The following is a 25,330-nucleotide window of genomic DNA, read 5'->3' on the forward strand; positions in this document are numbered from 1 at the left end:
TTGGGCAGCTCTGGGCAGACACGTAACCTTAAACAGCTTAATGGCCATGCAAAACGCACACAACCCATTTTGTGCAACTTCAGATGCTTTGCACAATACACACATACATACACACATGATTCTAAATCCAATTTCCTGTAGCTTTAAAGCTCTTTTATCTGTTTTATCATGTATTCAAATATTTGGGCATCTTTACCCACAATCCACAAGTTTGTACTCTGATAAACTTTGAATAACCAGGGGCTCAGAATGCCTCACAACATGAAACTGATACTGATGATAATGTGTACGTACAACCACAACCACACACACACACACACACACAGAGTCCCGAAAAATAAACAAAATTCAGTACAGTGACACAACTGTGTTGCTGTGGAATTGGATTTGTAGATTTTATCAAGTGCTGTTTTTTGTGATATATCTCATGCTCTGAAAACTCTGTCTAACTGCAGTGTTTATATTTGAACACAACAGCATGATTAACATCACTTGTCAGAGACCTAATTTGTACTGTGTAGTTGCACAGTAAGTAACCTACTTAGTGGGAGTTATAGTTCACTGTAATGACTCCCTAGTGGCCTCCTTAAGAGAGAGTGTGTATGTGTATATGTGTGTGTTATCATAATTATCTAGCTTTGAGGCAATGTCAGCTGCCGATCATTAAACTTTCAACGCCACAACGCCCAGATTTTCTCTTTCTTTTCTGCTTTATTCTCAGTGACAGAGACTCTGTGATTTTGTGTAGTGACTATCCTAAAGAAAATCACTACTAAAGCATATCCTGTGGTATGATCTGGATTCCTGATCCTGTGAGTACACTTTATTGTAGGAAATACACAATACATACTGTTTATGAGCAGAATATTCTAAAATACATAAAGGCTTCAGCTATTTAAAATCTACATCCTTAGTCTCTGGATGTGATAGCAGTGCAAAAGCACAGAGTATCTGAGGTTAATGAAACGTTCTTTTGGGGAGATCATATTTTAATCCAGCGTCTCTGCAGCTGCGTGAGCCAGACACTGTGAAATCCAGTCATCTATTCAACCAAATCCATGCTGTCACATCTCCAAATCTAATCTGCCTATTAACTGTGCCATGAAGGCAGCAAATGAGCTACTACCAAATGGCTTATACCAGTCTATCGCCTAATAGATACAGAGGACTGAAATATTCCCCACAGTATCCCAGGACACCCCGTCCAGCTGATGCAGCAGCTGTTGCCAGAATGCAACGGATGCATGTTACCTGCAGAAACACAGGAAGGATGTCAGCTGAACCATCTGGCTTATACAAATCAGAGGCAAAAATCAGTGACTGAAGCCCCTGTCTCTGACACTGACACTGACTGTCTAATAAAGTCATCACAGGCTTTGTACCAGCTTTCATTCTGTAATGATTTTCACTTAATTTTATAAAGTTAGCAAATTGCTTTAAATATCATTCTCATTATTCCTTGAGCAGTCAAGAGCATTCTATTGTCTTATTCATTTTATTCAAGCCTGTGTGACTCAGTGATTATATACTGTTTGGCATTTTTGGTATTTACTCCTGCATGGCCTCACTAGACAGACGACAGCAGGACAGGAATGAGTCATTAAGCCCTTAGTTCATTAATGTCAAATTACACACTGTCCACTGCCTGTGTGGTGCATTTTATAGTTCATTCCCTGTGTCTTAATATCCATAACCAATACAGCAAATATAAGACTGTGAATGCTTGCATGTCTCATCTCTGTCTCTTGTGTTAGGCCATTTTTGTGTTTGCTGCAATCTGCTTCTCTTACCACTGTAATGCAACACAAGATAGCAAATGCATCATTCAATTTGATGGCATTCTAAATCTGTCTCACATCCCCTGTCCAGGCTTTGGAGGGAGAGGGATGAAATACATGGGCATAACTTTGTTTTTTATTAGTTGTGAGAGAGGAAACAGACAGGAGCAATAAAAAGAGGATATGATCACAAAGGACAGTTTTATATTCGTGTAATCACTTTGATGGGTTTGAGTGACATCAGGGTGAAGTCAGGGGAGGCTAAATTAATGCTTCTGAAACGAAGATGCCTAAATATTACTTGGGTTCTGGAGAAAAGAAAGGTCATTCCTTAGACTAAGGCAGAATAAGGTGACTAGTAGTAACCACTATGAAAGTTGGAACATCTCAAACATCAGCACTTCAGCTACAGTGCTGTGCTGGATCTGAGGGTACTGTCAATGATTTTAAATTTGAGGGTCTCATGAAAGACACTTTTGATTGGCATTATGGGAATTTCAGGAAACATTGTTTTTGAAGCTTAATTTACAGTATACAATTTAAAGTCAGGGTATCTCAGCCTCTGTTTCATCCATTTTGACCACACTAGTAAAGATACGCTGCCACGTCGCTGGAGCACCCCAGTAAGTGCTGTTTGTTTGAAGAGAACTTGTGAGAAGCTTTGTCACACTCTACACAGGGAATGTTTCTGCCCACAGTTTGAAATAAGGTCAACATTAAACAGCAACATGTACAAGTTAGGGGAACATCTAGATGGTACAGAAGTCAATATGACAATTATTCAAGAAAGAGAAAGAAAGAGGATCCTGTCTCTCATAGTTTGTAAAATTCATAAATTCATTATCTGATACATGCACAGACACAACATCAATTATTGTAAATTAAATAAAGTACATTTATCTTATCTTAATAATTACAATACTTCTAGCTGTGTATGTGTGATTGTCCACTAGTAAAGACATATCTGAGGCAGTGAAACAGATGAGGGAAGGAGAGGAGGCTGCTTGTGTCTCCTCTCTCCTGGAATTTATCACTCTCTATACTCTCACTCTGTTCCTCTCTCTTTGAGCCTGTATAATTTGCCCTCAATGTGTTTGGAATTACATGTCACATCAAATAGGCTATCTAGGTTCTGTAGCCAGTGTGTGTGTGTGTGTGTGTGTGTGTCTGTATGTCTGTGTGTCCAGTGGGGCAGTAGTATTCACATTAAACGAATCTGTGAGTCTGAGTGAGTAGCAGGAGGTTACACTATATCTGATAGATTCAGTGTATCATTATCACTGACCTTTCTTTCATCAGTGTGGCCTTCATCCTTTCGTCTGCAGCCATTTACAGAGAGCAAAGATAAATAAAGCCACTGTGTTTATATTTTGTGTTGTAGAGTAGAAATACAGTGCAGCACCTTCCACAAGGCCACTGACATTTTAGAGTTCTCAAAGTGGAAGAGTTATCATGAGCCACTGCTGCAGAGCTGCAGAAATGTTGCTGATTTAACTGCAGAACACAGAATTTTCAGTGGTTGGTCAGACATAATGTGTTGCATTATTATGCACATTATGCAGAAATACTGTGTTATATTATACATATTGGAAATTTTGTGGCAAAGAAAACCTGCCCTTGATAACCTGAATGTAACTTGTATTGTTCTAACTTTGTTTTCTACCATGTGATACAGTGTCTGTTTTATAGTCACTACAAGATCACACTCCCCAGTGAGAGCTAATGAGGATTTTTGCTGCAGCGACACTTTCTGGAAACTTGCTGCTCATCTGTTAACCCACTCTGGGGTGACATGCCTCATGAATATATGAAAAAATATCTACCACATTTTCATAGTGGGGGCGGTGGTGTCTGTTACCCACACACCTGCTAATAACTGTTTCCACAACTGACAGCATCGTGTGAGTCAACTGTGTGGATTACAAGAAGTTACAAAAAGTTGACTTATAATGGTCTATATGATCATAGGATTACACTATTCTCAGTGCTTGATTGTGGTAATATGAACTGCAAGAGAGGATTTCTTTGAGAAAAAGTTCCCCACCATCACCCAAACACACAAATCCTCTTGTGGTCTGTCTATTTTTGATATTTAATAAAGAGGGTAGAAATCCTACATTGGTCAGAGCCAATGATTTTAGTACAGTGATAACTATTTTACATGCAACAGGGCATTGCTGTAAAAGTGTATCTAATCTTGATGAAGCTGCTAAAAGAACTTGTTATCTTCTTGTAACCAGCTCACCATGGCTGCTGCGTCTTTTACATTTAAAGTTGATCCCCTGACCAAAACAAAAAAAAAGAGTTGTGTTGTAATTAAGCAAGTAGTCAGCTGCCAACCTCAGTGATGAGATTTTTCATGTTGCTGCTTCACAATAAGAGCCATCCACTGTTGACTCAGTCAAAAGCTTTTGTGACCCAGAAAATGTTCTGTTTGCATTAGTAGCAGCTTAACACAGCAGGTACAGCTTCTGTTGTATGAAAGTAGGAGCAGAAACGCATGAGTGGAACTGAAGTCCAAACCGCAGAGGCTTTTAAAAATTTTGGTCCTTATCTAGTCACCTGCATGACTGCACAAGCCAATCACCGTAGCACAACAAGTTCAGCTAAGTGTAGGGCCTGTCACAGTATGGCCCCATTCATGATCAGGACCTGTCATAGGTCAGCACGGTGACAACACCTGTGATCACAGCTCAGTGTTGGCGCAACTAAAATATGTATTGTGTGATACTGAGCTAGTGGGAAAGTGGCCAGTGTCATGTTACCCCCTGCTGACGCAGACGTGACTCTTGGAATATTGGAATATTTCATTTGGCCTTAGGGTGCACAGGTACATTGGTGCCTTTCTTGTGCTTTATGTGTGTTTAGTGGGTGCTATTTGCATGGCTGTCAGTGTAAATGTGCATGTTAAAGCATGGGCAAAAGAAGCAGTGCTATGGGAAGAAGAAGGAGAACGTTTGAGGCAGAGGCAGACAAAATGGAGTCGTAGCAGAGAAGTGTGGGGAGGCAAAGACAAATTGTTGGTGAAAAGACGTCAGTATAGCCCGAAGAGTTGGTGCAGCACTGGGTAGTGAGCTGTGAAAAGCCAGAACGGGGGACTGACTGAGCAGTTTTGTCGTCTCTCAGCGGGGAAAGAGATTTTTTTTTTTCTAGGCTCAAGCCAAGTGAGACACTTTGATGAACGGGGGGGGGGGGGGGGTTTAGCTGTGGGTAATGATTTGGATCCAGCTGTGGGTGATGAAGCAGGTTCTCTCCTGAAACACGTGCCTGGTGGCGTTATTGAGAACAAAGCAGAGGTTCTGGATTTTGACAGACATGTTTTCTGCGCTTCCTGTTACACCGCTAGATTAAAACGGCTGTTTAGGAACCACCACCACAGTATTTATGCATGTGTGTGTGTTAATGGCTCAGCAGTTATGCCAGCTTCAGTTATATTTGATGTAAAGTGTGACATGAATGTTCTTGATGTGAGTCTGTGATTGCCTCCAGTAAAACTAACATGCAGAAGAAAATAATCAAGCTGAGATTAGAGTATCATTTATCATTTTTGGGTATCAGTTTGGTATTATTGATCCTGATAACAAGTCTGCTCATCAGTCAGAGTTCTTATCCTAGCACAGAAAATATGTTGGAAGCAAATCCCATCTTTATTTTCAACAGATGTAGTCCCACACAGCATCCCTTGACAGTACATCGTCTCACGCGTCCCACGTTTTCCAAACTCCCATCTGTAGCACATGCAGCATGTTCCTGTGATTTATTAGAAATATTCAGGTGCTGACACATACACTTTGATCATACAACCAGTTTGATTGTAATCACGCCAACGCTCTGCCCTTGGCGGAAAAAAAAGCTCTGAACGCTACATTAGATCGAGCGTTGCTGTGTAGGTGGGTGGAGAGGGGAATCATTTTTAGAGTACAACCCTCTAATCAGTATTTAACTTCAAACATTTGCTCGTGCGGCTAATTGAGGATGACAGATGAAGAGAGGCTAGCCTGCTCACAGAGTATAATTGGAGGCTAATTCTCTGTGATTTGTCTCATCTCAATGGGACAGATCACTGGTCTGGGGAGGGGAGATAATCAGGTGAACAAATCACTGTAGTCTGGCTCTAAGTTCCTGTTGAACTGCTGGACCTGATAAGCCAAGCTGATTACAGATGAGCAGCACAACATAACTACATGCTGCATCACAGGCTTTTTCTTAGATCAAAAGCTATCTCAGTCAGGTTAACTAAATTATTATGCCCTGTGAGGTACAGGGCACAACTGTGGGAGGGATGTTCCTGTTTGAGCAGTGATATGTTCTCTTCACTGTTTTAACCTGGGATAACTAATGCCACTTGGCATCCATTTTGTCTCGTGGTCTGGTTTGTTGACACATTACAAATAAGGATTTTGGAGGGATAAATACTTCAAGAAAACCTATAATCCTTAAGGCTCCTTAAGTGTTTGCATTGCAATAACGGAGCGGGGCATAAACTCTCTAAAAGAAATTAGAGTTTCACAAAGGAGCTGCACTAATCTTGTTTTCTCGCTGACATTGTTTTATTTTCATCCTCAGTAGCCTAGTGATGCATATGTACAACTTGGCAAATAATCAGACAGTCTGGCAGGCATGTACACATTTAACTAATAGACACACACATTCTCTGTCTTTCTGTCTCTCTCACTGGCACCAACATTTATTTTTCATGCTTCTGTTCTGCTGTTTTTTCTTTTTTTTTTCAGGATGACTACTTCAAGAGCTGGAAACCTGCCAAGTCCCTAGACCAAGGTAAGACTTCTCTGACTGGATTGTGTCTTGTATGCTTATGGTTATGGTTAAGTTTTTCTATCAGCATACACAGATTTTTTAGTAATTTCTTTTGTTTTGATGATCACAGCCAAATCAAATATTGAACAACTAAGTAACTATAGTAACAAGACACTGAATAACAGGGGTTTATTCAGAAAGCGAGTGGACAAATGGGAGTTTTGGGGGAAACACTGACACAGTTCCAGGAGCAGAAATCACTTTAATGCTGAGTCAATTTCTGTGGTAACTTTAACTCTCTGAACTTAACCTGGTCACTGACTTCAACAAACCCTGAGTCTCTCTCTGTCTCCTCCTCCTGCTGAGCCTGAGGAAGCTATCTGACACAACATTTCATTTCCTCATGCATACTGGCGATATCAAAGAACACATCAGAGCACCTTCATTTCTTTGTTACCCAGCACCTATCTTTACTAACCTTGCCACTTTGTATGAATCAGTGTAAGGACAGAAATAGTGATCTTTATTATGGATTCACCCTCAGCTGAGAATAATGTCTGCTGTCAGCACTCAGGCTATAGCTGAATAAATATCTTTAAAAATTTAATGTAACAAACAGTCAGAATCCAGCACTCTATTAAGGCGTTTCAAGTCTGCTAAATAATAAATAAGTGGACTACGCTGAATAAAATGTAATAGTGTTGACTTACTGACTCTTTTCTCTAACTCAGATTCTTTCACTGCTGCTGTGTTTTTTAAAATAAATGTGTATTGTCACACATTAATATTCTAGCTCCACGCGATTAAAATTGAGGTTATGGTCTTTATTTACCTTTATTTAAGAAAATGCTCTCTGGAACAGGTCCCTGGTAGAGTACTATCCCCCATACTATCCTGCAGGATCACTATTCTTACATACTGAAAATGTACACACACACACACACACACACACACACACACACACACACAAAAAAAAACAGCAGAGGTAGCTGTGTTGTTGAAGACACTGTTTAAACATGGAGCATATAGCAGCTGTAGTGTAGCTGGATTTATACTCGGTTTCAGTGTGAGGTATGGTGGTATGAAGATGGACATGGTATGAAGTTTGTTGCTTTCTAATTAACATTGAAAATGCTTATACTTCACTACATACAGTTCATTGTCCCAAAATGTTACAGCTTTGAATAATTAGTTCTTCTAAGAATGAGCAGTAACAGAGAGTAGAGCAAAAGAAGTGAATTGACTGTGAGTTTAAGGTGTAGAAGGTGATTATAAGGTGAAGTGTTTTGAGGGATAAGTCATTATTCACCTTTACAGTTTCTGCTCAAGTGAGGAAAGTGGCCGAGAGGAAACAGGCAAATGAACAGAGCTGGAGAGGACAATTTGTGCCACTATGGATAAATCCTTTTCCCATAATTCCTCTCTATATAGTTGATGTGTAGGAGAAAGAGAATCTCTCCGTCAAAGCACTCTTCACTACAGTGAGAGTAAAGAAGAAAGATGGGTGATATAAAGAGAATACCTTTGAGGGGTTTGTTACTACAGAGTCAACAGTAAAATACTGTTGATCAAGCAAACAAAGTTAAGACTGGAGCTGGTGATGAGTGGAGCATTTACCAGCTAAAGATCCAGATATTCCCTCAAGAGTTGGTGGAGACCAAAGCTGAACTGAAACTGCAGGTGGCCAGAAACACAACTCCAAATGAATAATACAGTATCATAGCTCTAAGTCTGCTACATGTCTAAATAGGCACTTTATAAAGTGATATTATGTCAGTACTGTGTTTTAGAAAAAAAATAATATCGCTTTAAGTTACAACTGATCTCACTTAACATATGCTCTATTTCACCAGGGTATTTGTACTATTTACACATCGGGATTTTGTTGTTCCTGTGGCTCATAGTTGTATCATTTGATCATAATCTAGGCTAAATCTAAGCCTAATTTTTAATCCACAGGGCTTCTGTTTAAACAGACACTTTCTGTCACAGTCAGTTTGCTTTGCTAAATCAAGTTCTTTTTCTTGTTTGCACCTCTGATTACTTTTCTGCCTCGGCTTTCTTCCAAAATGTTCCGGTCTGTTTTCACAAAGTAGACAATTTACCAAACCCACAGTATATTAGAAGCAATAATTCATCTTTTTAGTTTGGTTCATCATGGAGTGTTTACTGACTTCAGTGAGTACATGACGATAGCTTCTGGTGCTCTTCTGGGGCTATTAAAATCAGGATTAAGACACAGGGCTTTATTGCTTATTTTCTGTATTTATAGTGTTTGATTCTCTAAGTTCTGCAGCAAATGATCACTTCTCCAGGAAAATGCAAGTATATCTTTTGGAAGTTATGATCAATAAAAGCAGATCCTAACAAACAAAAATGTTTTGTTCCTACTGAACACACGACTTTACTGCAGTTGATCTCAGCCTTTCTTGTTGGAGTCTGTCTTTCTTTGTGTCCTTTCCCCACATTTCCCTTACATATACAGTAATTATTTCTGCTCATTTTATTGTTATTCAGTGTCTCTCTCCTGTCTGTCATTTTATCATCTGCACTCTATGTATTTCAAACTTCTTCTTTTCTTTGAGAAACTGGAGAAAAGAAGACAGGGACCCTTAGATGAATCCTATTATTTTCTAGGAGATGGATGATATTGAATCAACATACCAAAGACCTGTGGGATTTAGCTGATAATTATTTGCATGAATTTCACACATACTTGAGCAAAGTGGTTTGCTCATTATTATCTAACCAGTCTTTTGTTTCATCAGCCTCTTATGCACTGCTTTGAATCTTCATTAGATCAAACAAGTGCTGTAACCATCTGCCCAGTTTCTCTTTTCCTTGTTTGAATTCACACCCTAGAAGTTTTTGGCTGAATATTTATGGATAATTTGAGAATCTGTCCCTTTTTTCCCCCCTAAATTATACCAATATTAAAAATATGGTTCAGAGATCTTTTTATATATTTGTGACAGCGTTTATGTCTGCATGAAATTAATTTAAATATTTGTGTATCTTCCTGCCTGTGAAGCATCTCAGAGACTCAACAAACAGCTGATAGCTGTGGCCACTTTTAGTGATGATTATCAGAGTGGATGTTTTAGTTGTCATAGTTTCAGTCAAATAGCCTGTCAAACCAACGCTGGTGTCTTCTATTTCTGTTCCGTTTTTGGCACTCACACTTTGTTTACTTGTTTTTACAACAGCTGCAACAATGAGTCAATTAATCAATTAGTCAGTCAACTATTTAACTATTTTGATAACTGATTAATCATTTTAGTCATTTTTCAAGCAAATGTATAAAATCAGTTCCCTGGTTTTTTGTTATATATAATAGTGCAATAAATATCTTTGGATTTAGTTGAGTAAAACAACCTATATGAATACATTATTTTGGGCTTTGTGTTATAATAATGGAAATTATTTATTATTTTTGAGCATCTTATTGACCAAAAGATTACACAGTCAATCAAGAAAATAATCTGCAGTTTAATCGATAATGAAAATAATAGTTTGTTTTTCCAGTTCTTATACCTACAGGGTTACATGATGGGCAGGCACCGGCAATAATGATGTAACATTTCACTGCATCGGCCAAATTTCTTATCTCAAACAAGAAGAAGCCACACCTGATTTAATTTAATCAACTTATTATGTGACTATTTTCATCTTTCCTGTGTTATGAGGGATTATTACAGACATTGTGGGTATGCTCACTTGCATTTTTGCCTCCAGTTAAAATGGGTCAGATAATCTATCAAGACCATTGACTTGTTTACTACCTGTCTGATCATCTGATTTCTCTCTTGCACTGTTGCACTCCATTGACCTTAGAAATTACTTTGGTGAGATTTCACGTTATCAAAGTCAATAGAAATGATGGACAAAATTATTATTATTATATTCTCTGAGCAGGACAGCGCTCTGACATTTCCATTATTTCTGTTTTGAACAGTCACAATGGGCGGTATGTGACCACAACAACACCCATAAACATCTTTCAGTGGGATAGTGCCAACACCGTAGGCAGTGTTTTTCAGCTGAAATAATACAGGGACATAATGAATGATGTGAATGTCTGATGAAAAGTCTTACCTTCGTGACACCTTGAGCAGTGTTAGAATTGCTGCACAGACTCTTTGAAATGTTAACCTGTTTGCATTTGTTTACACCCTCTGTAATACGTGATACTTCATTATGCCACTGCTGAATATCACTGTGTTACCATGGCGATGGTCTATTGGCCAGCACATTTGATTTGACATTCAGCTGAGGGTGCCTGTAGCAACTACAGTTGGTCATTTATGTGTGCATGTGTGTTGGTGAGTGTGGCTCTGACAGCCTGTTTAATGAATGTTATAGTTAAGGCGTAGTGACAGGGCAGCTCTAATAAACCTTCCTCACCCATGTATGCAGAGAGAGAGAGAGATATATGGTATGTTGGACAGGAGTTATAGCTTCAGTGGTTGTGTAAGAAACTGATGTCAGATAAGGTCAAAACTTATGGGTAACACTGTTATCACAAGATTGATCTGGGCAACATGCTCAAAAAAGTCCCAACATGGCCACTGTATAGTAATACACACACACCAGAGATCACACAAACACAAATTGTAACATACGTAGTTACGCACAATTCTTACACAAACATACACACACCTAACACCCTTGCCCTTGCTTTCTGCCCCCCCAGGTGTGACTGACTGCTCCAATATCTGGTTGGAGCTGCTGCCTTGTAGTCATTAAAATGTCAGCCGTGTCCTGACATTTACTTCATTTCCCATTTACAGGAGAGAGGAAAACACACTCATTCCCAAACAATCTGACGCACTCACTGCAAAGAGAAAATTACAAGGGTGGATAAAAAAAAAGTCTCATATTCTGTATTCACTCAGTCCATTATGACATTCTATGGTTTATGGTTTGTGCAGCCTTCTTCCAAAGTCAAACTTTGATTTATTTATTTATTTATTTTTTCCCTACTTGTTTTCATCATTTGCATTATGTCCTGCTCCGTCCCATCTGTAATGGTTGGAGAGTTGCCCTGAAAAGGCCCTTAAGCCCCAACAGAGAGACAAGAGGGGAGGAAGAGTCCTTGGGAGCAGATAAGAGTTGAGCTGTCAGCAAGGCAAATTTCATTCTGGGGTCTCGTCTATCGGCATGCCCAACAGATTTGTGAGGGTGTGATTGTAATGCATTATCTGGTAAAAGCAGTCAAAGGGAGGATTACAAATGGCAGGCAGAGCCCCATTATCGCAGCCAGTCCAGAGGGGCACAGGAGAGTCACACTGGCACAGAGACACAACCAGAACACACAGTGCACAGAAATGTGTACACAGAAATAGTGGTGAAAGAGAGACATGCCTGACTGCAGTCATCGTCCATCACCGTTGAGCTACAGTTTGTACTCGGTTAATAATCATGCTGTTGCTATCAGGTGGAACCGGTTGTGGTTGGCAGGTTGGCAGTGGATGCTACATCCAGGCATCAGTTATGTTTTGATCATAAACTGTCAGTCTGGCTGATGGCAGGGAGACCACCACTGTCAAAGAGTGTAACAATCCAATTTCACACGAAATGATGTGGCATTTTATGACTGTCTGCATTGCCTGCTGGTCTGAGACAAATTAGGCTGCTTAATTTGTACATGAATTTCCACAGTGTTTATGAATGAGCAAAATGTTATTGTACACTGTTGTTCTGTTTAATCCTTGTCTGTTCTACTTAATAGATTTTATTACATGACATGTGGCTGATATATCGCATTCTTTTATTTATTTTTATGCCTTTATATGTTTTTTTTGTTTTGTTTTGCTTTTTTGTACTTGGCAATTTTAAACTCATCATGCATAAGAAACAATCCTTATCAGACTTAAGTGAAAAAATCTGGTTGATATGGTTGAAATCAATAACAGCATTAAGAAAAAATATTGTTTCCCAGACCCATATCAATAAACACTATATCATAATATGACAAGGGCATGAAAAAATCTAATTAATGTTCAGTGCATCAGAATACCTTTCACCATTTTACATTTCATCTGACAAAACTCTTGACACTGCTACAGCAAAAACTTTAATAACTAATTTATTAGTTTTTTACCACAGTTTGCTTGGCATCATTAATTTTGACACAAGTCCTCCTGCTTGTCCTTATGCACAGAGCATATAGATTGCTTGTTGGACACAACCCACAGCACCCTACCAGCAGCAAGTGTACCAGATCTTCGTCGTCATGGTAATAATAATAATTAACAGGCAGTTAAGCTTATGGAACAGTTTGGTTAGGTTAGGCACAAAACCTACTCAGTTAGGTTTAGGAAAAGATTTTTGGCTTGGGATAAAATAAGTGCTTCCTCCGGTGATTATAACAATAATAAATACACTGTTATGGTTATCAGTCATAGATTAACCTCCCTCTAATGTGGATGTTGTCTCTCTAGATACTATATCACCTGACTTCCTCCTTTGTCCCTGTCATAATTACGATGACCAGTAGAGGTCACCTAACGATAAACGTAACTATAGTTCATAATAAACTGCTTGCACAGACAACCTATGGAGTTGTTTTTTTTGGGAAGGACAGTCTCTATTGATGAACATAATAATACCTAGATAAGATATCACTGAAAGTCACTAATCACTGATATTTATTTATCTATATTTGAATCTTTACAATAGAAAGAATTAAATTCCTCCATTTTAGTGCTGGATGATGTCACAATAATTCATTCTCTCCATGTGGAGTTTATAAAAATAAAATAATATAAAAGAAAGAGAAGAACTAAACACAAGTAAATAAAGAACACAGTAAGTGAAAGCCTTACAGTCTGTATCAGGCTGAACAAAGTGTTAAATGAAGCAAGAACATACGTATACCGGTTTTGTAATGTTATCAGAGTGTATAACTAGTTCTTCAGGCATTACACTTGTTGTTTACTGCTCTGGCCTAAACAGTGACGTGAAATCAACACCCACAACTTCGACCTCAGTAATTATTATTATCACTTTGCTTCATGGAGGCATGCACACCCAATGATCTAGCTGCACCATGCAAACAAAGCTAGAGCCGCACACAAGCTCTCACCCACATCACATTATGCTGTCACACATATAATCAGTGATGTGGAGTCTACTGACACACACACTGAAACAATAGAGAGAAAAAGAAAGAAAAAAAGCAATAAGGCATTGTGAATGGAGGAAGCAAACTGCTCAGGGGAGATAAAGTCAATTAAATTCTAATCAAACCAAGAGGATGACATGCATTTGATTTAGGCAAAGTGTGTGTGTGTGTGTGTGTGTGTGTGTGTGTGTGTGTGTGTGTGTGTGTGTGTGTGTGTGTGTGTGGTTGGAAACTCCAGATGCAGTCGATTTGTACTGCTGTGCACATACAATTTATGACCACAACCAAAGTCAACAACAAACAAGCTCCGTCCAAAATGAAGTTGTGAATCGATGGTGCTCTGACCCTAGTGTACAAATGATGCTGAACTGACCATTTTAAAAGGTAAACAACACACATACTTCTACATAACACAAAGAAGAAGTGGTATCTGTGTGTTGTAAAGATTGCATTGCTCATAAGCTGATAAATAAATTAGAGGAAAAAGTTGCAAAACTGCTGAAAGAAGAGACTTGGGCTCAAAGTTGTGACAGAGCAGAGATTTTCAGGCAGTTGTGTGTCTGCAGTGTGTTTGGAGGCCAGCCCTAAAGCTCTGCACTATCTCTGGAGGAAATATAGAGCCTGCAGCCAGAAAGGCTTCCCAGTCACACTGTTGTGCTTTAATTAACACAGGGCTGAGTTGAAGCATGGTTTCTAGCTATGTTAAACTCCAGCAGCAGAGGGGGCATTACATCTGTGCCAAGGAATCAATCTTTCGACCCATTGGCACTGTGTTTTTCTGCTGCTGATTAGCATTATGGTAATTAAGGATGCACTGCAGGATATCGTAGCCAGACAGCTGAGAGGCGGGGCACAGACAGAGGGCAGTGTGTACTGCAGGTATGCATCAACAGAGAGATGCAACTTTTATCTGTTTTTTGCACAAACAACTGGTAATTATTAAGTAATGTTAGCATCCAGTTTAGAACTAAAACAATGAATCAATTAGACAATTAACAGAAAGTGAATCGGCAGTTATTTTGATAATCGCTTTTTTTTTTTTTTTTTTTTTTTTTGGTTACATCTTTTTGGTTCTATATTTTTAATTGTTAGGCTTTTCTGCTTTCACTGTTTTATATCCTTGTAAACTGAATCTTTGAGTATCGGCTTGTTGGTCAGACAAAACAGACATGAAGATGTTACCTTGACGGGCATTTTTCACTATTTTATGAGCCAAACAATTAGTCAATTAATTGAGACAGTAATAGTTCAGTTAGAGTAGGTGCAGTCATCTCCATTCCTGATGTACAACAGAGAATGCTAATGTTATTCAGTTGGTTTAAAATATACAAATCAAGACTGGACACAAAACCCTTGGTGTTTGCAGTATTTGACTGAAGCTTGACTCCAGAGAATCTGTGCTTGCTTAAAAATCATAAGTTATAAATTTTGTAGGTTGCTTTAATGAGAGCATAGTCAGAAATTATTTGAATACTGCCTTAGCTTGTCACAGAGAGCAGAAGTAAATTTGGATTTTAAGACTGAAAAGTTTAATCAGTGTTTGTACTTGTAGTGTCTGGATATAAACATGAAATGTGTATAAGAGTGGCTGACTACATTAACTGGTTCAGCCAGGAACACAGAGATGAGCAGTCTCCAGCGTATTTTACTGTCATTTGTATTCTGTCATTGAATTTTTGTGTCATCATTGAATTAAAGTAACACTTCAATCTTGTCTGCTAGCAGCTGAGAGTCAGTTGTTTCTCTCTGAAGTCAATGTGCTTTCTCTCTGGGATTTGGAGTATAGTTGATATCAAAGCTGACTACGTGATGGGAGAGATATGACCCCCTCCCCACCCCCCACTCCCCACTCACATGAAGGCACAAGCATACAAAGTCAACCCTCCCTTCAGCAATAGTCTTTAGCTCACATACCACACAGAGAATTACAGGTTCAGCCCATTCCTTTTTTATATATATAAATCTTTAAATGGCCAAACCAACTCAGCACAACCTTGACAGGCTTCCTGCTTTATTCAACAGCTCCTGTTTGGCTATACAGTTTTTCACAAATACCATATTGGTTGATGATAGGGAAGTCTCGGGTCCTTCCCTCTGACCTTGAGTGTACATAAAGTGCATACCTGATTTTGTAGCCATACACAGTCTCATTCAGAGCCAGATGGTGTATGGGTTTAAATTCAGTTTGTGTGTGTAGTGTTTAATGCCAAACTAATGCATACTTAATAGTTGAATCTTTCTCTTGAGCGTACATCTAGCTCCATGAGCATAGGGTCATTATTGATGTTAATCACATTAATATAGTTCATCTTTTCAAGGATAGATTTTGGTATTAGTGTTAAAGTTATGTGATTAGCTTTTGGCTGCTGTGTGCAAAACAGATCCCCTTGCCGTCCCTCATAAGCATCTGTGTGCCAAAATGGCTAATTTGTTAAACTCTACATGCCCCAGTTTAAAGAGGATTGATGATTGTGATGTGCGGGACCTCATCTTCTGTCATCCCACTGTGGTCTATTGTTTTTACAGTCGCAAAACTGAATGAGGTGAAATGTGGCAAGAAGTGTGCCAAAAAAACCACACACCTTGGCTTATAGCTCAGAGGTAGGCATGGGCCAGTATGAGATTCTGACGGTATGATAACCTAAGCAAAAATAAGGAGGGTATCTCAGCATATCGCAGTAACGGTATGATGGAAAATGGAAAACGTTAGTGGTTTGAAATCTTGACTTTTTCAAATCACGGTTTACCCCATGCCTAGTCACAATAGGGTCACAATGGGGTAGCACATTCTGTCAAGTAGAGAATATCTGTCACAACAGGGTAGTGCATTTTGTCAGATATCACAGTAGGATAGTGCATTCTGTCAGGTAGAAAATGTCTGTAACAATGAGGCATGGACTGGTATGAGATTCTGTTTGTATGATAACCTTAAACAAAAATATTACAGTTTCGTGGTATTGCAATTAAAGCTCTAAAATGAGTTATTTTGACATACCTGGTAAGAAAAACAAGTTTTTCTATTTTATTTTTAAACATTACAGAGCATTTGGAATATTAGTAAAGGTGTACATTAAGTTAAAATAATAAAATAATATAAAATCCCTTAAGTGAGCCTAAACCTGCAGCTCAACAAGCATAGAACATAAAGAATTTAATTCTTTTCTGTTTAAAAAAAACACAAAGAAAACAAAAGAAACAAACAGACCAAAAAGGGCTCGTCTTTGACAAGTCAACTTAACGTGTGTGTGTTTGGGGGGGGGGCAGGTTTTACCGTAGGAACTGTATGATGGAAAATACCAATGGTTCCATTCCATTCCTACTCGGAGGCATAAAAATCCTCCAAAAGTTTGGTGTAGGTGTGTAAGAAAACTTTCTAATAGGTAGGGAGTCAGATGTGTTTTTTATTCAAACCCAAAGCAGTTACTTTTTAGTGTGGCAAATTACTTTTGTTCCCCGTGAGGGTGAAAATGACCAGTGAGGTGAGTCTGATCTGGAAAAAGAGTTCCCCGCTATCCTTGGCAAAGCATGTGCAATTAAAAAGAGGCTGTTTTCCTGCCAAATCAAAGATTATTGGACTCTTGATGGTGAGAGGGCAAATGGCAGCAGATACTGTTATAATTTCAGTGATGTTAATACAATATATAGGCATATATTAAATTTACTTTCAATTATGTAGGAGGCTTTGACTGGTATATATAATAATGTATATAGACTGAAGGTTGGCTGTTATGAGTTTAATACCACGCTTGAATGAATCTGTTTAAACAGCCAGCTGATCCCAACTGCTGGGGAACAATTTATTGATTAAGCCATTGCCTTAGCTTCAGTCTGGTTTATTATGTAGCTGGATATCTGAAAGAATTTATAGATCTTGAGAATTTGTCGCTGGAACAGCAATGTACAAACTGCTTGAGACCAATAATATGACACTCATGTGTAAAAGCTGCTTATACTCGTCATGTCTGGTTCAATACGTTCAATATTAGTATGCAGTGCAAAAGTTAGGGGTTCAAGAGTGATGGCAGATGTAAGAGAAGAAGTGGACACCTATTTCTATGGTTTTATGTGATTGTGTGACCTTGTATGAAACTCACCCAGAGCTCACAGCTGTCTATACTCTCCACATCAGGTTCAGAGGTTTTTCCATTTTAATCTGCAGATAATCATCCCCTATCAAAGCCCACTTGATCTTGACACATTATGAAACAGAGCAATTACCCTTGATCTTATGCTTTCAGTGAGTGTGCCCCTTTCCAAAGCCTGACAAAATACAAGTAACATCTGAGAGGAAAACCCACTCTCTCTCACTTGGCCGTACTCTTCATCAAATTGAAAATCAACTCTTTATCTTACCAGTCACATTAATATTTCACCATGTTTTGTGGCCACAGGAGTGAACACTACAAGTGGCTGTGTTCAATACTTAATTTTCTGGATATTAAATTTGTTCTATAACTTTATCTTCCCAGGGGCCCTCTCTGTGCTTTCATCCCTCCATCATCCCTCGCTCCAGTGCCTCTCACAGGGAAAACAGTCAGACCCTGAGGAGCGTCCACACATCAGAGAGAGAGGGAGATTTTTCTCCTGATCTCTGACCTGTCTTTCTGTTTTTACTCTCTCTGTATCTCTTACTCTACCCTGCAGACCCCGGGTGAAGGAGAAGAAACACCTTTTTAATTAGTTTATCAAGGCCTGAAAGTGATGCTCATTTTTCTAATAACAGTCAGAGATGTATCCTTGGGGAATGGTTGTTGACGCGCTCATTTATTTCGTTTTAAACTGGTTTATTTGCTATTTGGAGCTGGGCAGAGACAGTAAGAGAGAGCCATGAACAAACCCAATACGAACGTGTACTCTGTAACACTCACCCTCATGAAGACCTTTGCCAGCAGCATTTTATCTTAACCTGAAGGCTAGCATAAAGTTAGGACAGGTCAAAGTCACTGCAGGTTGCAAAAATATCCTCACTCTGAAGGTCTGAAACTAAACTGAACCAAAGCTGTTTCTCATGAAAGTAAAAGTACAAAAATATACATGCACAGTATAAAAAACATCTCACTGACCCATGTCCATTTCTGGAGCAATTAATTAGAGGCCATCTTCCCTGTAAAAGGAGCTTGTTGGAAAAGTGGCCTGTTCCCTTGGACTATCTTTATTATCTAATCAGTGCTGGCTTCCGTCCAGTATTAGAGGACAGAGAAAGAGTGTTTTAGCTTATCCTCCTCTTTTTAAAACACTTTTTGTCTGAAGGCACATTGGGTTTGAAGTAAAAAGAGATACATGACTGTGAAAGGTGTTTCACACAAGCTTGTGTTTTGTATTACTCTCTGAAAGAAGTCCAGCTGAGAGTGTTGCGGCACTTAAACAGGGATTATTTTAAAACACCTTGAGTCCATAACAAACAAGTGTATTTTTAGATAGAGGGCCATCACTATGAGTATCTTCCATTCTGCTGCACAGTGTAATTTCATGTGTGTGCCGGCTCTTTCTGTGCCAGTGCCTGCATCTGTATTTGCAATTGTTTGCATAAAACCGTGATGAATGTGATGAAAGATTCAGAATACTGCCATAAAAAAATCCAATATATAATAAATGCGTGATTGGCAGATTCAATCATAATACACTGAACCCAGTCTCCTGTGAGCTGCTTAGTGTCAGGAAAAATACATAATCAAGCAGAGAGCTACCAAGGGATGGCAATAAGGCAGAAAAAATGAAGTGAAAAATAATAGCTGTTGCATTGCTGGTGTTTTCAATTATGTTGCGGTTTTGTGGACCTGAACAAAGAGCTCCCATGAAGTGCTCTTCAGCATTTTTCCTTTCTGCTGTCATTTATGTAGTACTCTTTGTCATAACACTGTGTACTATCACTTTTACTGAAATCTCTTTCTCTCAACTCTCTCTACTAAATGTCTCAAAGTCTTGTTCGCACCTTCCAAGTGAAATGTCCTGGGCTGCTGTCAGATGAAGTTATGCTAGCTCCACCACATCAATAATCTGTGTGTAATGGCTGCCAAGGTTTCAACAGTGCCCCAAATTTCATGTTTGTTTATTTTCCTAGCAGATATTGACTCACAGATGTAATTACCTCTGCTGTGGCAATTAATTACCCATGATTAATTAGTTTCATTGTGCATTTATGTAAATCTCCATGCCCTCCTCCCATATTTGTGGTCCTGCAACCCCTGAAAATAGATAATGCATTGCACCAAACACGCCATTTTTTAGCTGTACTACTTCTATTTGGCAGCACAAAAGCAGTAGAAGCCTATAATTTAACACTAAACAACTCTGCAAGTTGTAAGTTAATGAATGTGTAATTGTGCAGTTATCTTCAGCATACACTGTATTACAAACTCACGCTAATAAAGGCTTTCAGTACATTATAGGAGTTCAGTGCCTTAACACACACGTAACATAGTAGATATTCACCATATCGATTTTATTTGTGCAAGTGTTTTCTATTATGATCAGCACACTGGAAATTGATATAGCTAGCTTTCTCAGCAGTTCAACACAAAGTTGTGTTCTACACAGTTTGATTTTGTAGGAAATGAATTAAACTCCCTTATTAAAACATGTGTTTCAGATCTCCATCACCAAATAGAGCTGTTTTGTAATTTCTACCCAGCATCTTACTTCCTGATTATCTCAGTGATTCACGTTTATCAAACGTGGTTGAAGCCCTTAGGTCAGTCTCACCTGTGCTTAAAAAATTTATTTGATCATTGAATAATGACACACAATTTATTATGAGAATGGTGTCATAAACCAAACACACTGACAGACTCTTTTCTATGAAGAAGTTTTAATAAATCTGGATCATTGTCATTTTTCCCCTTTAATTACTTATATGCCCCATACTGCACTTTGTCTGCTCTAGTGAATATATTGTTGAATTGTTGAAAATATTATTACTATATATTACTATTGCTATGTAATTCAGTATAATGTTACCAGCACACTTGCTAATGTACCCTAAATGTTTTCTCTTTAATCAGCGAGTCACTCAAAGTGCAAAGAGTCTTTTCACAGTCTTTTTTTTTTTTTTTTTTAGCAAAAAGCTTCTGGAGAGGAGTCATCACACTCATTTCACACTCACATACTTTCTGTATTTTGTTGTTTTTTCTCCTCCTTTTTCAACCACAGGCGTTATTTAATTGAGGCCTTGAACACTAAGCACTGTCATCCTAGAAATCTGTGATCTGAAATCTATTAATGCTAGCACAATTGCCAGTGTCATGACATTGTTGAGTTTGTTAGTGAAACTCTGTGATGTTTTCTGAACGAGGAGAGGAAGAAAATAAGCAAATGAAAGAACATACATAAAGAATTGTAAGATGGGTGAAGAAGAGAGAGGAGAATGAGGAAATGCAGGAAGTGCGAGGTGGCTTAGTGTGGTGGAGCGATCCCTGCATCAGAATGGATTGGTTAGTTAATGAGTCAGTGCTGCTCACTCTAGTTTTAAATGGATTCGACTCTCCGCTCTCTTAGTTATCAGTCCTTAGAGCCCTTTCATCTCCCCACTCATGCCTACACTCTCCTGACCTTCTCCTCTTATCAGTGTCACTACATCTTTCTTCTTTTGCCACTTTTATGGTTCAGTCATGCAGTCATTTCTCCTCTCAGCCTTCCTTCACTGGCATTTTCCTGGCATTCTTTATTCAGCATATTTATGCAGTTTCATTCGATACATGGCATAAGGAGACATTTTGTATTCAGAATCTCTTATATTTCATATTATTTTGATATTTGTCTCAGTGACTGTGCAGGTGTGTGCTGGTGCATTCGCTCAGTCCACTCACTTACCCTTCGTAAATTGCCTTTAACCTCTCTCTCTCATCCTTTTATCCCTGTTATCATTTCCTCACAGTGAAAATGTCATTTTCAAGTGAAGAGGTCAGACGTGTTACCTCGAGCATTGGTGTAGGGAACTGAGGCCAAGCCCCCAAATTAATAAACCAAAACATCAGTAGAAAGGTTGGCGTTTCTGTCAGTGTTTTTTTGGCTTGTGTGAAGTTTTGTGACTTCACAGCCTTCGCAGTTTGTCACACAGAGAAGGGAAATGACCAGGCTTTCCTTCCCAGTGTCTGTGTTTTGATTGTATATAAATAAGCATTGACACCTTTATCGTATATGTGTGGGTCTCATTTTCCTTCTGTCACTTCCCAGCATTTTTTCCATCTTTATTCTGCAGTAGTAATCTGTTTTTTAGACTCCCTGTGTGAAAACCCAATGCCTGGTGGCCAGAAATACACAGTCCACTAGCTTGAGTGATGTAAAAATACTATTCATCTGCAAGCTTTTACTTAATGATGCTTGTTTATTTTATTTATTCAACATTTATTTTATATTAAGGTTAATATGAAGAAATTTAGAAAAGGTGAAAGAAGGATATTATGTGGCTATTCACACACGATCAAGAGAAAAACATGATGTCTGTGCCGGATATAACAGTAGCATGTACATGCAGCATGTGATCAGGCCAGGAACTAGTTAATGTTCACATCAGACACCAGCTGTGAAAACAACTCCATTAGACCTCCAGTGGGGACGAGGCCACTCTCTTCTTACGAAGTTTGCAGCCACATGCTAATGACCTACACACAGTGACTGTAAGTAATAGAAGTAAAATCACAAAGATCGCTGTACCATCAGATCGCTGTATGTATCAGGACAGTGGTTCCTTTTATTTTCTTTGCAAATCCACATAAGTGCAGTGGTACACTGTCCTACAGTCCAGTGTACCTCTTGTGTGAGCTGATAGTACATCTTCCTTCATGGTCTCATAGCTGTTACACTCTGTTTTGTGCATTGTTAATAGCTCCAGTATATCTCCATTTCATTCGCGTTCTTGTCTCAGCTTTAACTGTCACTGTCTTGTTCTAAAACTTATTCCACCTTCATTTGTTTTCTGTCTGTCCGTCTGTCACCTGAAACTAGATTTGTGACGTTAACCCAGTGTGAAATGACATAACGGTTGGAGTCAGTGAGCGGCTCTCTGTCACCTTGAACGGTGCCCAGCTGTGCTGCAATGCCACAGCGATAACATCACCATGGAGAGTGATGTGGAAGAACATGGGGGTTGATGCACTAAAATAGTTGTCATTAAACTTTCCACAATGCAGAAAAACATACTTTTTATTTATTATATGGCTCAAAATATCGTGTCTTTTTTTTAATTTTCTTCCTTCAGTGCTGTTTGTTGTTGTTGTTGTTGTTGTTTATACATTTTCTGTGTGTGTGTTGAGTGGAGAGATTTCACTGAGCTATCCTGGATTGTGTAATGAAAATAAAGCTGAACCTTTAACCTTGATTTCAATACTCCCATTCTATTACCTCTGCCTTTTTTATTATTTATTTCTGTTTGTCTTTTTTCTGCCTAAATTCAAAGACATACTGATGGTTGGCTGTGGGTAATCCCAGAAAAATGTTCTTTTTTTTTGCTTTTGTTGAATAGATTGACAGCATACAGGCACACAGGAGATGGGGAGAGAGATGTACAACAAAAATCACCAGCTGAACTCAAAAGGGTGACATTGGTGTAATATTTTATGCCTCTTAATCATTGTACCAGATTATTAATGTTTTCATGCTGCAGGTGCAACTCATAGGTCAGTAGAGTTCCCAGGTAAACAAAGTGGATCCATGATATGGACAAGAAATGGTCGTATTATTGATTATGGGGCTTGGTTTTTGTTTGCAGTCTGTGAACTTAGATTCTTTTTTCCCTTGACATCTCATCACTGTGTAGGTCCAAATACCAGGAAAAATCCCTGTCTGAAGGTGCACTGTCCTCCTCACAACGTTTGTGTTATCCATTATGACCAGACAGCCATCTGCACCAATTACAAGCAGCCAGCTCACAGGTAAGCCAGCTCAGCAAACTATGTATTACAGTGCTGGTAGACAATACTGGCAGCATGTGTACAGACTAAATGTTCAATTACTATAAGTAGCAACAGTAATCATGACACTGATCTGTCAAGACATATTAAATGAGTAGCAGTTTGACATCTAAGATTTTTTCAAAAGAGCATTTTTTTGGATTTTTAATTGATGGTTATCAAAAATATGGGCTTGTTTTACTCTTGTGTTTACAAACAGTACTGATTATGCAATCTTTTTAACATCATCAGAAAAAAAAATAGTGGTATTTAATACGTCTGCATTGTCAAACACCTGTCGATCAATCAGCATAGGCGTGATCATAGGTCAAGTGAGTTTTCTGGTAAAACAACACTTTTACTTGCAATTCATGATGAGTCATCCTTTTAAAGCTGCATTAAGCAGCGTTGGTTTTGGATTCTTTCTGCCCCCTGGTGGTCCAAAAATACACAGTACAGGTTTAACTGAACAGGTACAGACTGTTCAAAAGCCAACATTTAGCCCCACCATCCTGAGACTCACTAAGACTTCAGTAAAAGGATGTTGCAGATACACAGTAGCACAATAGTGACTGCATCTAGTCTCACCCTGGTTGTTGTTGTTGTTACTCTCCCACTGTTTCTCTCTCAGCGTGAAGCCCAGGAATGGTAGCCTCGGCCATAAACACGGACGAGCAGATGGTGCTCGTGGGAAATGTAGGCTGTGCTCTAAGCTTCAGTCCAGTCCTGTATGTGGATCTGATGCACACTACTCCTCAAGTTACTTCTCCTTATGTTCATAATTTTTTCTAATTCTAAATCTGCTTTTCTAATTTTCTACCATAAAACACACTTGAATCATGGATCTTTTATTAAACCTTCTTCCTCATCATTCTTTGGTCTCACTTCTGAGGTGCTCAGTGCTTTCACTGTCCGTCTTTGTCCGTGTCACCTTCACTTTGACAAAAATATAAAGGAATCATGGTCTAAGGACAACAATGCCTCCTTTATTATACACACACGTACACAGTTGCCAGAGATGCTTTATATAGAGAGAAAGGAAAGGTGCAGGTGACTCTGTCCTCTCCCATTCTCTCCTTCCTTCTTCTCAGTTTTTACATAACATAAATAGGCGTTAAAATGGGCTTTTATTAATACAATATTAACCACAAGAGAATTTTGAAAAAAGGGTTTCAGATGTTTTCAGTATGCCGACAGTGACGGGGGGAGGTCATCTATCTCCTGGGTTTTCTCTCTCTCCTCCTACCTCCCCAGACAGATAATTCAGTATGATGTGAACCGAGTGCTGTTCTTTTGTCAACATATTTCATTAAGCAACATTAGCGGTGGTGTCAAAGAGGAGCAAATGATTGATTTGAATTTGAATTCTTGGAACTGAAAATACTGTCTGGAGAAAGCTAAGCCTATTGTGAAGCATGTTTTTGTAAAATGTGTGCATGCATGTTTATTTATAGCCAAAGTGTGACACTGGCAAAACTTGTCAGCATCACCTCACAGGCAGAATTTACATAACCCATCTCAGTTTTCATTATTCCTCTTGGAGGGATTGTGTAATTGGATTTCTTTCCCCCAACCAGTCCAAACAATTTCTTACCCCTCACTTACCTGAAATGAGATTTATACTGTTAAATTACATTCTGAAGTAGTCCATCTTGCTTTTTGCATTGCATTACGTTTGAACTGCAGTGGATAATAGAATATCGCTGGGCATCTCTGTGTCTAATGGTGTGTCTACATGACTGCCTAATGGACACATCTCATCGAAGATAAATGACCAATCC

General features: G+C 38.8%; 1 protein-coding gene across 1 annotated transcript in view; it reads left to right on the forward strand.

Annotated features, from left to right (window-relative positions):
* Positions 1-25,330, forward strand: part of LOC108899126 (testican-1) — a 54,156-nt gene that overhangs the window by 15,741 nt on the left and 13,085 nt on the right. The window contains exons 3-6 of the mRNA XM_018699395.2: positions 6,512-6,557; positions 23,417-23,531; positions 24,181-24,308; positions 25,004-25,008. Of these exons, the coding sequence (XP_018554911.1) occupies positions 6,512-6,557; positions 23,417-23,531; positions 24,181-24,308; positions 25,004-25,008 (294 nt within the window). The remainder of the gene's footprint in view (positions 1-6,511; positions 6,558-23,416; positions 23,532-24,180; positions 24,309-25,003; positions 25,009-25,330) is intronic.

Source organism: Lates calcarifer, linkage group LG8 (genome assembly GCF_001640805.2).
Source record: "Lates calcarifer isolate ASB-BC8 linkage group LG8, TLL_Latcal_v3, whole genome shotgun sequence".
NCBI lineage: Eukaryota > Metazoa > Chordata > Actinopteri > Centropomidae > Lates > Lates calcarifer.